This window comes from Sorex araneus, chromosome 3 (assembly GCF_027595985.1).
Source record: "Sorex araneus isolate mSorAra2 chromosome 3, mSorAra2.pri, whole genome shotgun sequence".
Lineage (NCBI taxonomy): Eukaryota > Metazoa > Chordata > Mammalia > Eulipotyphla > Soricidae > Sorex > Sorex araneus.
This window is the reverse complement of record NC_073304.1, coordinates 216,919,142-216,933,216: the sequence shown is the minus strand read 5'-3', so window position 1 is coordinate 216,933,216 and position 14,075 is coordinate 216,919,142. Positions and strand designations below refer to the sequence as shown.

The following is a 14,075-nucleotide window of genomic DNA, read 5'->3' as shown; positions in this document are numbered from 1 at the left end:
AAGTTCAATCCATGGCACCAACGTGGTCCCCAACACCATGCTAAGCATTACTGGGTAGTTACAAAAACAAAAAAAAAGAGTATAAGTCACTTGCCTTGCATGCAGCCACACCTAGTTTGAATCCCCAGAACAACATATGATGACCCAGCCCCGCCAGGGATCACACCTGGGCAGAGGCAGAATAGTCTGTGCACTTCTTTTTTGTGTTTTATTGGGTCACACCTGGCAATGATCAGGGATTACTCCTGGCTCTGTGCTGAAGGGATCACTCCTGGTGGTACTTAGGGCACCATATTGGGTACTAGGAATCAAACCCAGGTCAGCTGTGTGTAAGGCAAGCACTTTATCCATTGTACTATCTCACCAGGTCAGCTGTGTGTAAGGCAAGCACTTTATCCATTGTACTATCTCACCAGCCTAGTCCATGCGTTTATGGGTGGCCCAAACTCTAACCTCAAAAAACAAACTAAAAATAAATAATTTTTCTTTGTTTTTTGATATCGAGCCATACCCAGGGATACTGAAGGGCTGCTTCTGGTAATAACCTGAGGTTATTGCCAGTGGTGTTCAGGAGACCATACAGTCCAATTTCAGTAAATGAATCTGACTTTGGGCCTCTTAAGCAAAGCAAGGGCTTTTGAACTACCTCTACATCACAAAAGGCTGTTGAACTACCTCTACATCACAAAATGTAGCAAATTTTGAGAAAAATGTCATTTTTTTAAAAATCTATATCAAAATTAGTCTTATCAATAAAACATTAGAAAATGAGTTTTTTGGGTTTGTTTTTGTTTTTATACCACACCTGGTGATACTCAGGGGTTACTCCTGGCTCTACACTCAGGAATCATTCCTGGCAGTACTGAGAGGGCTGCACAGAAAGCCAAGGATCAAACCCAAGTTGGCTGCGGCAAGGCAAGCAAGTTATTTACTGTACTATATCGCCAGCCTTGAGAAAATGAGTTATTAGGCCTCATACTATAAATTTCATTCTAAGTAAATCTAAGAATTTTCCCACTGAAAATCGAACATCAAAGACATTTGTATTTTCTACTCATAAAAACAATCTAAATAATCATACATTGGAAGTTCTGACAGAGTTTAAGGACAGGTAATACATTATATTTAGGTTAAAAAAAAGGTTCAATTTTCCCAGTTAGCTATTGGACTTACCTATCCATGTCATCATCTCCAGGTAATAAGGGTGGGAGGGGCAAAGGAGGCAATGTTGAAGTTTTTAGGTGTGGAATAGCAGCTGTTACAGATACTTGAGTCTTCACAGAAACCTGTACAAGGGGCTGAGAATTTGCCTGAGAAGACAAAGTAGATGTCCTTGGGTGGGTAGAATGGGGCAAAGTTGAAGTACTAGAAGTGAGAACCTGACTAAATGGTGGTTGGGGAGGAGGCAGAGGTGGTTGCTGTGGAATAGCTGGTAATGGAGGCAAAGGTGGTAATGGGGGCAACTGAGGTGGAGGAGTAGTAGTTGGTAAAGGAGGTGGAGAAGTGACTACTGGGAGAGGTGGAGGGGTCTCTTTTTCAGATGTCTCTGTTTCTTTTGGAGTAACCATCTCCTCTTTCAATGCTACAGGCTTAGAGTCTCTCATTCCCTGTACTTTTAAATCTTTAACAGGTTGCTTCTCAGAGTGCTCATCCAACTTTACTTTCCCTGCATCTAAAGAATTTTTGACCTCTGTGTTTACATGTGTTACATTCAACGCTTCAGTATCTGGGACAGATTTTTCCAATTTCACAACTCTGGGCAACTTTTTAGACTCCAAGCCTGAATCCTTAGCTTCTACTGAACTGTTTTCCTTCCTAGGCAAAAATATAGGTGAACCCTTGGATTCCTTTCCATCCATTTTTGCTGCTGCAGCAGCAGCTGCTCTTTCCTTCTTTTTCCTACTGAGTTCAGCTCCCAAGCTGGAGTTCAATGGAAGCCTGACAGGTGAGATACTGGAATGTCGACTGCGTGACCCGGATCTCTTCTTTTTACTATGAGAAGATGAGTGTCTTGAATATGCAGGACTTCTACTTCTAGACTTCATGGATTTCCTACTGGAAAAAGAAAAAGGAAAAGAGATAAACAAAGGCAATAATAAAAGGAAAATGAGCAGACTATAGCAACTTGGAAAAAATTAGATCCAATAAAACAAAGCCTGGAGAACTTAAAAAACTCACTAGCAATCTCATAAAGAGAAAAGGTGCTGTATATTACATATTAATGTATATTTCTTAATTAAGTGTAATAAAAATACTAAATAAAGATACCAATTAAATAGGAAAGCTGTGCTCTAAGACATTTAAGAATTCTATTTGGGGCTGGAGTAATAGTACAGGGGGTAGGACACTTACCTTGTTTCTGGCCAACCAAGGTGTGATCCCTGGCACCACGTATGGTGCTGGAGCCCCGCTAGGAGTAATTCCTGAGCACATAGCCAGGAGTAACCCCTCAGCACTACCAGGTGTGGCCCCCAAACAAAAAAAAATAAAATTATTGGGGGCTACAAAGACAGTAAAGGGGTAAAGCATTACCTTGCATTCTCCAGACCCCAGTTTGGATCCCTGGTACCAAACATGGTCCCCAGAGGTCATTCCTCAGCAAGAAGTCAGGAATACCCTCTGAGCACTCCTGAGTGTAGCCAAAAATTAGGGTACCAAAGGTATAGTACAGGGGTTAAAAGTCTTATCTTGCATACAGACAACCGCAGTTCAACCCCCAGCTCTGCCGAATCTAAGCACAGACCCAGGCTGCCCCAACCCCATACCTCATGTGAGAAAATATATGTATCTATAGACCAGAAAGGTGGCTCAGCAATAGAGCACTTGCCTTGTATGTGTACGGCCTGAGGTTTAAATACCAGCACTGCTCCCCCACCCGAAGAATTATTTATGGAGTGTTAAGGAGATAGCTCAAATCACTAGAAGTACCCCCTAAGCACTACACCAGAATAGCTCCTAAATTATACTACTAAATGGCCCCAAAACCCAAAGGTTCACACACAGATACACACAGATCAGAAGGAATACACTAAAACCACTATTTATTCAACTGAGATAAATACAATTTTCTTTCTTCAGTGTTTTGTTTGTTTTGGGGCCACACCCTGCTGTGCCACAGGGTTTACTCCTGGTTCTGTACTCAGAGACCACTCCTAGAAAGGTTAGGGGACCATATTGGGGTGTTGGGGATTGAACCCGGGTGCATGGCTAGTACCTACCCACTATACTATCTCTATAATCCCTGTAGATGGATAAAATTTTCACAGAAAAGTACCGATTATTTATAATAATTATTTTAAGAGTTTGGGTTCTGATTATTAATGTAAAATTATAATGAAAACAAAATCATGCTTTATTGTAAATGCAAGTGACATAAATCTGAAAAATTAAAATCTAATATACTTCACTGAACACCAACAGACTTATTTTTTTAACTAGAAAAGCTAATTACTTTTCTTTTTTTCCCTTATTTTTTGGGTCACTTTGTACAGTCCTCAGAAACCATACCTGACTCTGCTCAAGGGTTATTTACTCCTTACATCCAGTCAATACCAGCTCAGAACCCCAGTATCAGGTACAGGGCCCCCGAGTACCACCACAGATCACTTGGGAGCAATACCAGTTGTGGTGTGCGCGCGCACACACACACACACACACTACACACACTTAATAGAGTAGAGAGGTAGTTAGTACAAGGGTTAAGATGCTTGTCTTGAGGGGCTGGAGCGATAGCACAGCGGGTAGGGCATTTGCCTTGCACGCGGCCGACCCGGGTTCTAATCCCAGCATCCCATATGGTCCCCTGAGCAATGCCAGGAGTAATTCCTGAGTGAAGAGCCAGGAGTAACCCCTGTGCATCGCCGGGTGTGACCCAAAAACCAAAAAAAAAAAAAAAAGATGCTTGTCTTGAATGACAAGTTCTGTTCCTGGTACCTGGTGTGTATATATTATACATATATATATATACATACATATATATATATATACACACACTCCCCAGAAGAATAACAAAGAGTGACCCTCAAGTACACAACCAAGAGTAAGCCCTGAAAAATCACTGTATCACTGTCATCCCATTGATCATCGATTTGCTGGATCGGGTGCCAGTCATGTCTCCATTCATCCTAGCCCTGAGATTTTAGCATCCTCTCTTTATTCGTTCTTCCCAGTGGTGCCGCTTTGGAGGCTCTTTCAGGGTAAGGGGAATGATAATCAAGTGTAAAACAAAAAATAAAAGCAAACACGTTTAAGCTTCAATGTGGGGATGAAAGGGCCAGATAAGCACAAGGGGACTTTAAGTACAGGAGATAAGACACTTGCCATGCATGTGGTATTGCTGCTGAGACCTTCATTTGAATCCCTGGTACCACATATGGTCCCCTGAACAGTGTCAGGGGTCACTCCTGAGCACAGAGCTTGGGAATAGCCCCTATGAACCACTGGGTGTGATCCAAAAACAAAAAACAAAAAAAAAAGCACTAAAAAATGTGACTAAACAAAACATAATTTGACCAGTGGTTTAAAATATTTTATTTCCAACTGCTTCTATTCTAGATTGCCCCCGTTTTGTTTGTTTTTTTTTTTTTTTGCTTTTTTGGGTCACACCCGGCAATGCACAGGGGTCACTCCTGGCTCTGCACTCAGGAATTACCCCTGGTGATGCCCAGGGGACCATATGGGATGCTGGGAATCGAACCCAGGTCAGCCGCCTACAAGGCAAACATGCTACCCGCTGTGCTATCACTCCAGCCCCTTCCCCCCCCCCTTTTTTTTTTGCATCAGCCCAGTGGTGCTATTTTCCTTTATAATTTGAGTCACTGATGTGACTCAAAATACTTCAAAACTGAAGACAGAAAGACTGTACAGCAAGTAGGGTGCCTGTGTTGTACACAGCGGACCCAGGTTTGATCACCAGCACCCTACATGGTCCCTTAAACTAGCTAGGGGTAATCTCTGAACCAGAGGTGGAAGTAATCCCTGAGCATCCTTTGGTGTGAACCAAAAACCGAAACAAATACAATTATGTAGGGGCCAAACTTACATAATGATCATGGCTTTCTTATATCTATACTACTACTTTTTGGAAGTTTCCTCCCAAAAGTTATAGTCACTACTGAAATCAAAGTACTTGGAAACAAAACACACATACCAACAGAAAGATATAAAATACTTAAGTAGCTAAATGGATTTGCTAAGTATCCACTTTGGTTTAAGAAAAGTAATACTTCTATGAATAGCTGAAACTAGATTTTTCTTTGAATCATAACTAGGGCAAATCAAATATCTCTATCCTAGGTCAAATTTCTAAAATCTCAGACACTAAAAAAAATATCAGAAGCTAATTTCTACAAAAAACTATTCTTGTTTTGTTCTGGAGCCACACTCTGTGCTGCTCAGGGGCTACTCCTAGTTTGGTGCTCTTAAGGCTTCTTGGTCGGCTGAATCTCATCTTCTGCATGTAAATCATGTGCTCAGATTTTTGTTTTGGATTTTATGCATTTGAATGAAACTGCCACCATCTCTGCCAAATGATTTTGTCTTCAATTTGACTGAAACTAGCAAAACAAAACAGAGAATGCCATACAAGGGATCTGTACATTCTCTACTATGACTCTTAAGAACTTTTGTTCCAGGAGTAGGTAAGTTACTTGCCTTACACACAGTCAACCAGGGTTCATACACCAGCATCCCATATGGTCCCCATGCACTGCTAGAAGTGATTCCCAAGTATAGAGCCAGGAGTAACTCCTGAACATCACTGGGTGTGACCCAAAAAGACAAAAAAAAAAAAAAAAAGTTAAAGCTCTTGCCTTTCATGCGGTAGACTCCAATTCAATACATGGCACTGTCCCTGAAGACTGGCCTAGCACAGCCAGGAACAATCTCAAAATCAAACATTCTCAGAACAACTTTGGTGAAATTACTCCATCAAGAAAACAAATACTACACAACTTAGACATATACTAAATTCCTCCCCACACCAGGAGTTTCTTTTCCTTTCTCTCCTATTTTCCAGTAATCTTTTCTACTGTCTTTAAAGAAAACAAACACTGTGGAGGGGTCAGAGTGATAGCATACAGTTGACCCAGATTCAATCCCTAGCACCCCACGTGGTCCTCTGAACATGCCCAGGAGTGATTTCCTCAGCATCATCAGGTATGTTCCAAAACCCAAATTAAGGGGCTGGAGCAATAGTACAGTGGGTAGGGCGTTTGCCTTGCACGCGGCCGAGCCGGGTTCAACTCCCAGCATCCCATATGGTCCTCTGAGCACCGCCAAGGGTGATTCCTGAGTGCAGAGCCAGGAGTAACCCCTGTGCATTGCCAGGTGTGACCCAAAAAGAAAAAAAAAATTAAAACAACAAAAAATCAAAAACAAAAAACCCTAAGTCAATGAGGTGGCTCAAAGGCCTGAAGTCCATGCGTGTAGGAATCCATGCTTCAATTACCAGCACAGAATTGTACGGTGGGGGCAACTCCAAGAAGAACCCAACCATAACGCTGAGTACCATGTCCAGAGCATCGCCCCTTTCACTGCTCTGTGTGGGTCCAAAACAAAATTTTTTAAAAATTCTAAAACTGTTTCTAATCAGAAGAAAGCCCTGAGCACCATTGGGTAATGCCACCCTCCCTCCCCCCCAAAAAATGCTAAAGTGCTTGTACGTGAAATATACTAGAAAAACTTTTTTTTAGGTGGGGGGCACTCCCAGGATTGCTCAGGATTTACTGCTGGCTCTGTGCTCGGGATCACTTCTGACAGTGCTTGAGAGACCATACAGAGTGCTGGGGATCAAACCCAGATCAGGGGCTGGAGTGATAACACAGCAGGTGGGGCGTTTGCCTTGCACACAGCCGACCAGGGTTCAATTCCCAAGAACCCATAAGGTCCCCCAAGCACCCTCAGGAGTAATTCCTGAGTGCACGAGCCAGGAGTAACCCCCGTACAATGCCAAAAAAGCAAAAGCAAAAAAAAAAAAAGCAACCCAAGAAACCCAGAGGAAAGGAAAGAATACTAGCCACGGTATACTCTCCAGCCCCAAAACTTACTTTTTTGTTTTTATTTTTTTCATGTCAAAAACCAAAGCCAGGGCCTCCCACATACAAGACAAGTGTTCTAGGGGCCGGAGGGATAGCACAGCGGGTAGGGCGTTTGCCTTGCACGTGGCCAACCCGGGTTCGATCCTCGGCATCCCATATGGTCCCCCAAGCACTGCCAGGAGTAATTCCTGAGTGCTAAACCAGGAGTAACCCCTGAGCATCGCTGGGTGTGACCCCCCCCAAAAAAAAAACAAGACAAGTGTTCTACCACTGTGCTATATTCTCAGGCCTGGAATTTAATTATTTTGGTTTGCGGAAACAACCAGCAGTGCTCAGGGGCCATTCCCAGCACAGTGCTTGGAGGTTGCTCCTGGCAGTACGCAGGGGACCATCTGGTGCTAGGGATGCAACCAGGGCCTACCTGTATGCAAAGTATGCATTCAAACCTATTGAAGATCTCTCCAGTCATGCAATTTATTTTCAAATGAATAAAAATGAGATTGACAGAGAGGTGTCATTAAAAATACACAGCAAATATTAAATACAGAATCTATGTAGTGCAGGGATGGAAAGAGGATACAGCAAACAAGGCACCTGCTTTTGCATAGGACCAACCCAGGTTTGATTTCCACACATATGGTCCCAAGCACACCAGGAGTCATTCCTAAGTGCAGATCCAGGAACAACATCAGGTGTGGCCCAAAAACAAGCCCCCACCACCCCCCCCAAAAATCTATGTAGTACATACCTTCAACTAGTTTTTTCAACTTCTCTGAGTTTAAAAATTTAAAATGAAATGGAGCATGCTGGGGAGGAATGTGAGCTACTGTGGGATAGGAAAAACTAAGGAGCTTCAATCCTAATTGCTAGAGGGCTGGAGCAATAGTTGAGCGGGTAGGGCGTTTGCTTTGCATGCGACCGACCCAGGTTCGATTCCCAGCATCCCACATGGTCCTCTGAGCACTACCAGGGGTGACTCCTGAGTGCAGAGCCAGGAGTAACCCCTGTGCATTGCCAGGTGTGACCCAAAAAGAAAAAAAAAAAAAAAAAATCCTAACTGCTAGAAACGCTACAGCCTAATAAATTTAGGCTATAATTACTAATAATTTTTAACTTTAAAACAGAAAAAACGGGTGGGAGCGATTGTACAGCAGGTAGGGCATTTGCCTTGCAGGAGGCCAATCCAGGTTCGATCCCTGGCATACCTATGGTCCCCAAGAACCGCCAGGAGTAATTCCTGAGTGCAGAGCCAGGAGTAACCACTGAGCATCGCCAGGTGTGACCCAAAAAGGAAAAATAAATAAATAAATAAATAAATAAATAAATAAATAAAATAAAAAGGACTATTAACTTTCTTTAGATGGAGATCCTAAAAACTAGGCCAAAGAGATAATACAGAGGTTAAGACTCTTGCCTTGCAGATGGCCAACCCCACTTAAAGAAACCAAATTAGGGGGGTCAGAGCAATAGTAGAGTGGGTAGGGAACTTGCCTGCATGCAGCCAACCTGGGTTCAATCTCAGGCATTCCCCAGAGTCCCCGAAAATACCACCAAGAGTAATTCCTGAGTCCAGAGCTGAGAATAATCCCTGAGCAGATGGGTGATACACAAACAAAAACAAAAATTTAGGGCAGAGATGTAGCTCTGTGGAAGAGTGCTTATTTGCCTTACATGAATGAGGCTCCTGGGTTTAACCTAAACACCACAAAAAATGAAACCAAGTTTCCTTTGAGTCAATTTCTACACCACCACTTCATCAAAAGGAAAAAGGACTTATCAAGATCAATTTCCATTAAAAATTTCAAGTAGGTCCCTTGGGGCCTAGAAATACTGGTTTGATTCCTGGTATTGCACATGGTCTCCTGAGCACTACCAGGAGTGACCCCTGAACCAAAAGCAATCTCCCCTCCCAAAGTCTGGTAAGAAATTAAAAAGTAGTCAAAATTATGACTGGAAAGATAGTACAACAGGTAAGATGTTTGTCATGCTGCACAAAACCCACCCAGGTTTGATCCCTAACACCTCCTATAGTTCCATAACCATCACCAGAAATGATCCCTGAGCACAGAGACAGGAGTAAGTCTTGAGCAGTGTCAAATGTGGTCCAAAAGCAAAAAATACATTGTCAAATTAGGAAACACGTTTCTGGGGTCCCCATACTCAGCAGTGCTCAGGGGTTACTTATAACTCTGTACTCAGGAATTACTATACGACATGGGGTGCTGGAGATGAAACCTGGGTTGGCTGATTGTGCCCTACCCACTGTACTATCTCTTTACACCCAGAAAATACAACTCAGTGGAAAACACAAACGGTAAATGATCTATGAAAATTACCTTGATATAACTAAAACAAAAACTTCTTAAATTTCATACATCTTCAACTTGGTCCAAAGAACACCAAGTCCTTTTTAAGAACTAAGATACGAGTTAAACAGCTAGACCAGGTCAGAGAACCAGTAATGGACTTAATAACTGATAATTAATAATTATGGAATTAATAAGCAGAAGCCCATGATTTTCCTCACCCAGATGCTTACCAGTGAAGAGCCCACAACACAAAGTACCTACCTTCAGCAGTGTTAGGCAGTGAACTCTTTACTTCGCCAACTCTAGGTGAAGAGAACACCAGATTCACCTACTTCAACGGCTAAGCCTAGAGCTAAGCGTCCTGGTCAGTGATGAATACTGGGGGACGGAACAAAACGTCACCACGCCCAACGACCACGGACCTAACCCACCCCAAGGAAGGAAGACCTGTTAGACTGGTAACTCACCTGGGGAGTGGACTCCGACTCAGAGACCGTTTGCTCATGAAAGGGCTGCTGGACCGCCTGCGACCATAGGGACTGGGGGAGCGGCCGCTGTAAGAGCCGCTCCTTTCGTAGCTGGAGGATCGTCTGCGGCTGTAGGGGCTCACGGACCTCTGCCTTCTGCTGTAGGGGCTGGGTGAGCGGGTGCTGGACTGATAGGCAGAGGGCTCCTTGTAAGGGGGGCTGATTGACTGCCTTCTCGAGGTGCTCCCGGGGCTCTTCCTGTAGGAGTCGTAGTTGCTGGACGTGTGAGATCTAGGAGGACTAAGGTCATAGTCTTGGCCGTAAGACGCTCCGGAGGGGCTATCGTCCTGCTTGGGGCTGTCAGACCATTTCCGGTGAGGACTCCGGGATCTCCGTTTGGGGCTGTCCACCGTCTTGTAACTTTTGGGGGTTTCCCTTTTCCGATGACTTTTACTTCTGTCCTTGTGCCCCGACTTCAGCTCCCGTTCTTTCCGGATCTTCTCCTTATGGAGTTTGAAGGACCGGGACTCTTTGCTGCTGCCGCTTTTGGATAACTGCGCCTTCCCGTAGTCGTCGTTCTCCTCGTTGGAACGCTTGGAACTCCCCGACCCGCGGTCCTTCATCGATCCCGACTTGCTCGACACTTCATGGGCTTTCTCCTCGCTCTGCTTGCTTTTCAGCAAGTCCCGGGAGCGACGGTGCTGATGGTGCCGGTGCTTGTGCAGGCGGTCGCTCCGCTCCGACCCCCGGCGGTCATCGTTGTCCCTCCGGTCCAGTTTGAAAGCCATGTCGTCGGAGAAGGTGTCGGAGTCGGAACTGATGTCATCGTACTCCACCAGAGGCTTGATCATCGTACCCAACGGTGCGGCTTCGGGGGTCACCAACCCCATGTCTTTGGAGTGCTTGGATTTATGCCGCTTGTGCTTCGACACCAAGCGGTGACGCTCCCTGCTATTTGAGCTGCCACCTCCGGATGACGGCTGCAAAGTTCCAGAAGCTCCTCCGCTCCCGTCCTTCTTGCCCCCATGTCTCTCTGGGTTGGGCATTCCCTTTCCCCGGGCTTCAAAAAGGGGGAAAAGTTCCCCGGCGCTCCAAAAAGTAACCCCCACCCTCCCCCCCAACCCCAACCCCACGCCTACCAAAGCGCCCCGAGAAGGGGGTGGGGAGGGAAGGGACAGAGGCCCAGGCTCCTCCTCCCTCTCGACTCCTCAGCACCCTCCTACATGAGGTGGGGGATGAAGGAGCCAGGGAAGCGGCGAGAGTTCCTCAGTAGGAGAGTTGCGAGACAACGGCTGGCTGCTCAAGTCCGTCTCCCCCACCTCCCCCCGCCGAGCCACTCCTCAGGCCTCGGCGTCGGGGAGGTCGAGGAAGTAGGAAGCCGACGGTCCGGGGCTGTAGGGCCGCCTCTGGCTCTGGGGCCCTGTGAGGACTGCGCGGGCCCTTCCCCTCCCGGTAGCTCAGCTCAGGGCGACTTCCTGTCGCTGGGGTCCCGCGGCCTAGACGCCTTACGCCCCCTTTGTCCCTTGCTCCTGAGGGAGCCCCTTTTCTTGCCTCCGCCTCACCTCAATACCTCACACACTTCCTCCCTCACAGACTCACAGTCACACACTAGGTTAAACCGAAACGGCACTGGGGGAAGGGGGGGAGGGGCGAGTCAGGTACATCGCGAGAATCAGCGGAGCTCTCGCGGTATTTCGTGCTTCCCGTTCAACTCTCATCGCTACTTGAACAAACAACGCGAGAGCAAATCGCGCGGAAGATTCTCGCGATAAGATTCCCGCTCGCAATTCGGGCCAAGCTTAATTGAAACGGAGTGTTTTTTTTTTTAATTCAAAACTTTATTGGTAACTCATTGAACAAATGTTTACAGGCGCCCTCGCAAACAAATGCTTGTATCTTGTACTTTACAACCAGTCTTTTGAGTACCAGGGTGAAAATACCGTCAATAGGACAAAAGGGGAATTGTGGGAATGTTTTTACCCAAATCCGGCGTATTACTTAAGCTTCCAGTTCCCAACTATTCCCTTACTTATGTCTAATTCTCAGATCATGCTACAAAACACGTTATCCTCAATCGTGTTTTACAGATAAACTCAGAATAGAAAAGTAAAATAACTTACTCAGGACAACAAATCTAGTGTTCAGCAAAGAGCAAACAGGAGATTCAGCCTCACATCTGACAAAAAAGCCCAAGATTTTTCACTGTGTGACACTACCTTGCTCTGCTTTGCTTAAGAACCTCTTGGGATCATCATGACTCTTCTGAGATCATTTGCCTTTTAATCTTCACGTAAAAGATTAAAAGTAGGAAGGAACAAGCAAAGCTTTGTATCTGTGAGAATAAAAATTATATCTGGGCAGGAAATCAATCTTAAAGGGCTGGTGCACATGCTTTGCTTCTGGTTCAAGTCCAGGCAGGCGAGTGAGACCCCCAACCCCACCACAAGACCACCTACCAACTGTGCCTGAAGTTAGCACTTGAGTATCTCATACTGTCATCTGTGTTCCATTTGTTTGATTTGAGGCCACACCTGGATGGCTGTGGTGAGTTCTTCAGCTTTGTACTTTGGGCACACTCCAGCAGCATTCAGGGGACCATGGATTTGGAGGTGATTCAACCTGGGCTCCTGCATACAAAGCATGAACTCAGGGACAGAGCAATTTTGCAGTAGGTAGGGCACCTGCCTTACAGTGGGCTGACCTCTGCACCACATATGATCCCCTGAGTCTCTGAGTACAGAGTCAGGAGTAAACCCTAAACACTGACAGATGTGGCCCAAAAACCAAACCAAAAAGAAAACAAACAACAACAAAAAAGAAACCATTAACTCAGTGCATTGACCTCTCTCTTCTGCCCTATGAAAATTCTTGGTTTTCAAAGCTCCTCACATGTTAATTCTAACTTCAAAACTACCCTTACATTAGCTTATGTATCTTTTATCACTGTCATCCCGTTGTTCGTCGATTTACTCGGGCAGGCACCAGTAACATCTATATTCCTCCCAGCCCTGAGATTTTAGCAGCCTCTCCTTACTCATCTTTACCAATGATTGGAGGTTCTTTCAGGGTCAGGGGAATGAGAGCTATTGTTACTGTTTTTGGCATATCAAATATGCCACGGGTATTTTGCCAGACTCTGCCCGTGCGTGAGGGATACTCTGGGTAGCTTGCCAGGCTCTCCGAGAGGTGTATATACAGATAGATAGATATATGTTACTCTATATGATTTGTTGCCTAAACAGTAGGAATATGAAGTATAATTACTTTACAAGTTTACATTTTAGATGTCTGAGTTATTCCATAAATATACTGATTTCCTGTAACTGTTCCAGTAGGAAACCAGCCCAATCACAGTTCAAATAGAAACAATGGGGTAGGGCCCCCAAAGGTAAGGTGATTAAAGATCAATAGTTCATTGTTGTCTTTTTTAGGAAGAGGCCACACCCGGCGATGCACAGGGGTTACTCCTGGCTCATGTACTCAGGAATTACTCCTGGCAATGCTCAGGGGACCATATGGGATGCTGGGAATCGAACCCGAGTGAGCCACGTGCAGGGCAAATGCCCTACCTGCTGTATTATTGCTTCAGCCCCAATAGTTCATTGTTTTGTGTAATCACTTTTTCTTATTTCTATAACTGTGCTTGCCACGCTATGCTTGCTTACATAAGTGTGTTGGGCGCCAGGATATGGGCTTGCTGAGCTAAACTCCATGAGTTAAATTCCATGTGGAATTCCAAGAATAAAACCCTGGTCAGCCATATGCAAGGCCAACGCCATCTCTGTTGTGCTATTCCTCCGACTCCAGTTCTAATTTTTTTTTTTTTTTTTTTTTTTTTGCTTTTTGGGTCACACCCAGCAATGCACAGGGGTTACTCCTGGCTTTTCACTCAGGAATTACTCCTGGCGGTGCTTGGGGGACCATATGGGATGCCGGGGATCGAACCCAGGTCGGCCGTGTGCAAGGCAAACGCCCTACCCGCTGTGCTATCACTCCGGCCCCTAATTATTTTTAATACTGAAGAAATACTATGATTTTTCATTTGATCAGAAGGAAGCACAAGTGGTAATTGTTTCAACAAACTCATTTGTGGGCACTGATGATGCTGCAATGAGAAGGGCACTTGCTTTGCACAGGGATGGAAACCTGTGCTCCATCACCAGCGCCCCAGGTGGTCCCAGAGACCCAGTAGGAGTCAGCTCTGAGCACCTCTTGGTGTGGACCCCTCAAAATAAATACAAACTGCATAACAAAAGAACAAA

General features: G+C 45.1%; 1 protein-coding gene across 5 annotated transcripts in view; it reads right to left on the bottom strand.

The window, feature by feature from the left end:
• CDK12 (cyclin dependent kinase 12) overlaps positions 1-11,459 on the bottom strand; it is a 99,865-nt gene extending 88,406 nt beyond the window's left edge. For 4 of the 5 annotated variants that reach the window (XM_055132976.1, XM_055132977.1, XM_055132973.1 and 1 more), the window contains exons 1-2: positions 9,814-11,459; positions 1,174-2,055 (exon numbers count right to left, since the gene is read on the bottom strand). In XM_055132976.1, coding sequence (XP_054988951.1) covers positions 1,174-2,055; positions 9,814-10,859 — 1,928 coding nt within the window. In that variant the 5' untranslated portion in view covers positions 10,860-11,459. The remainder of the gene's footprint in view (positions 1-1,173; positions 2,056-9,813) is intronic. The other variant, XM_055132974.1, reaches the window with a different exon arrangement.
• Between the last annotated feature and the right edge of the window lie 2,616 nt (positions 11,460-14,075).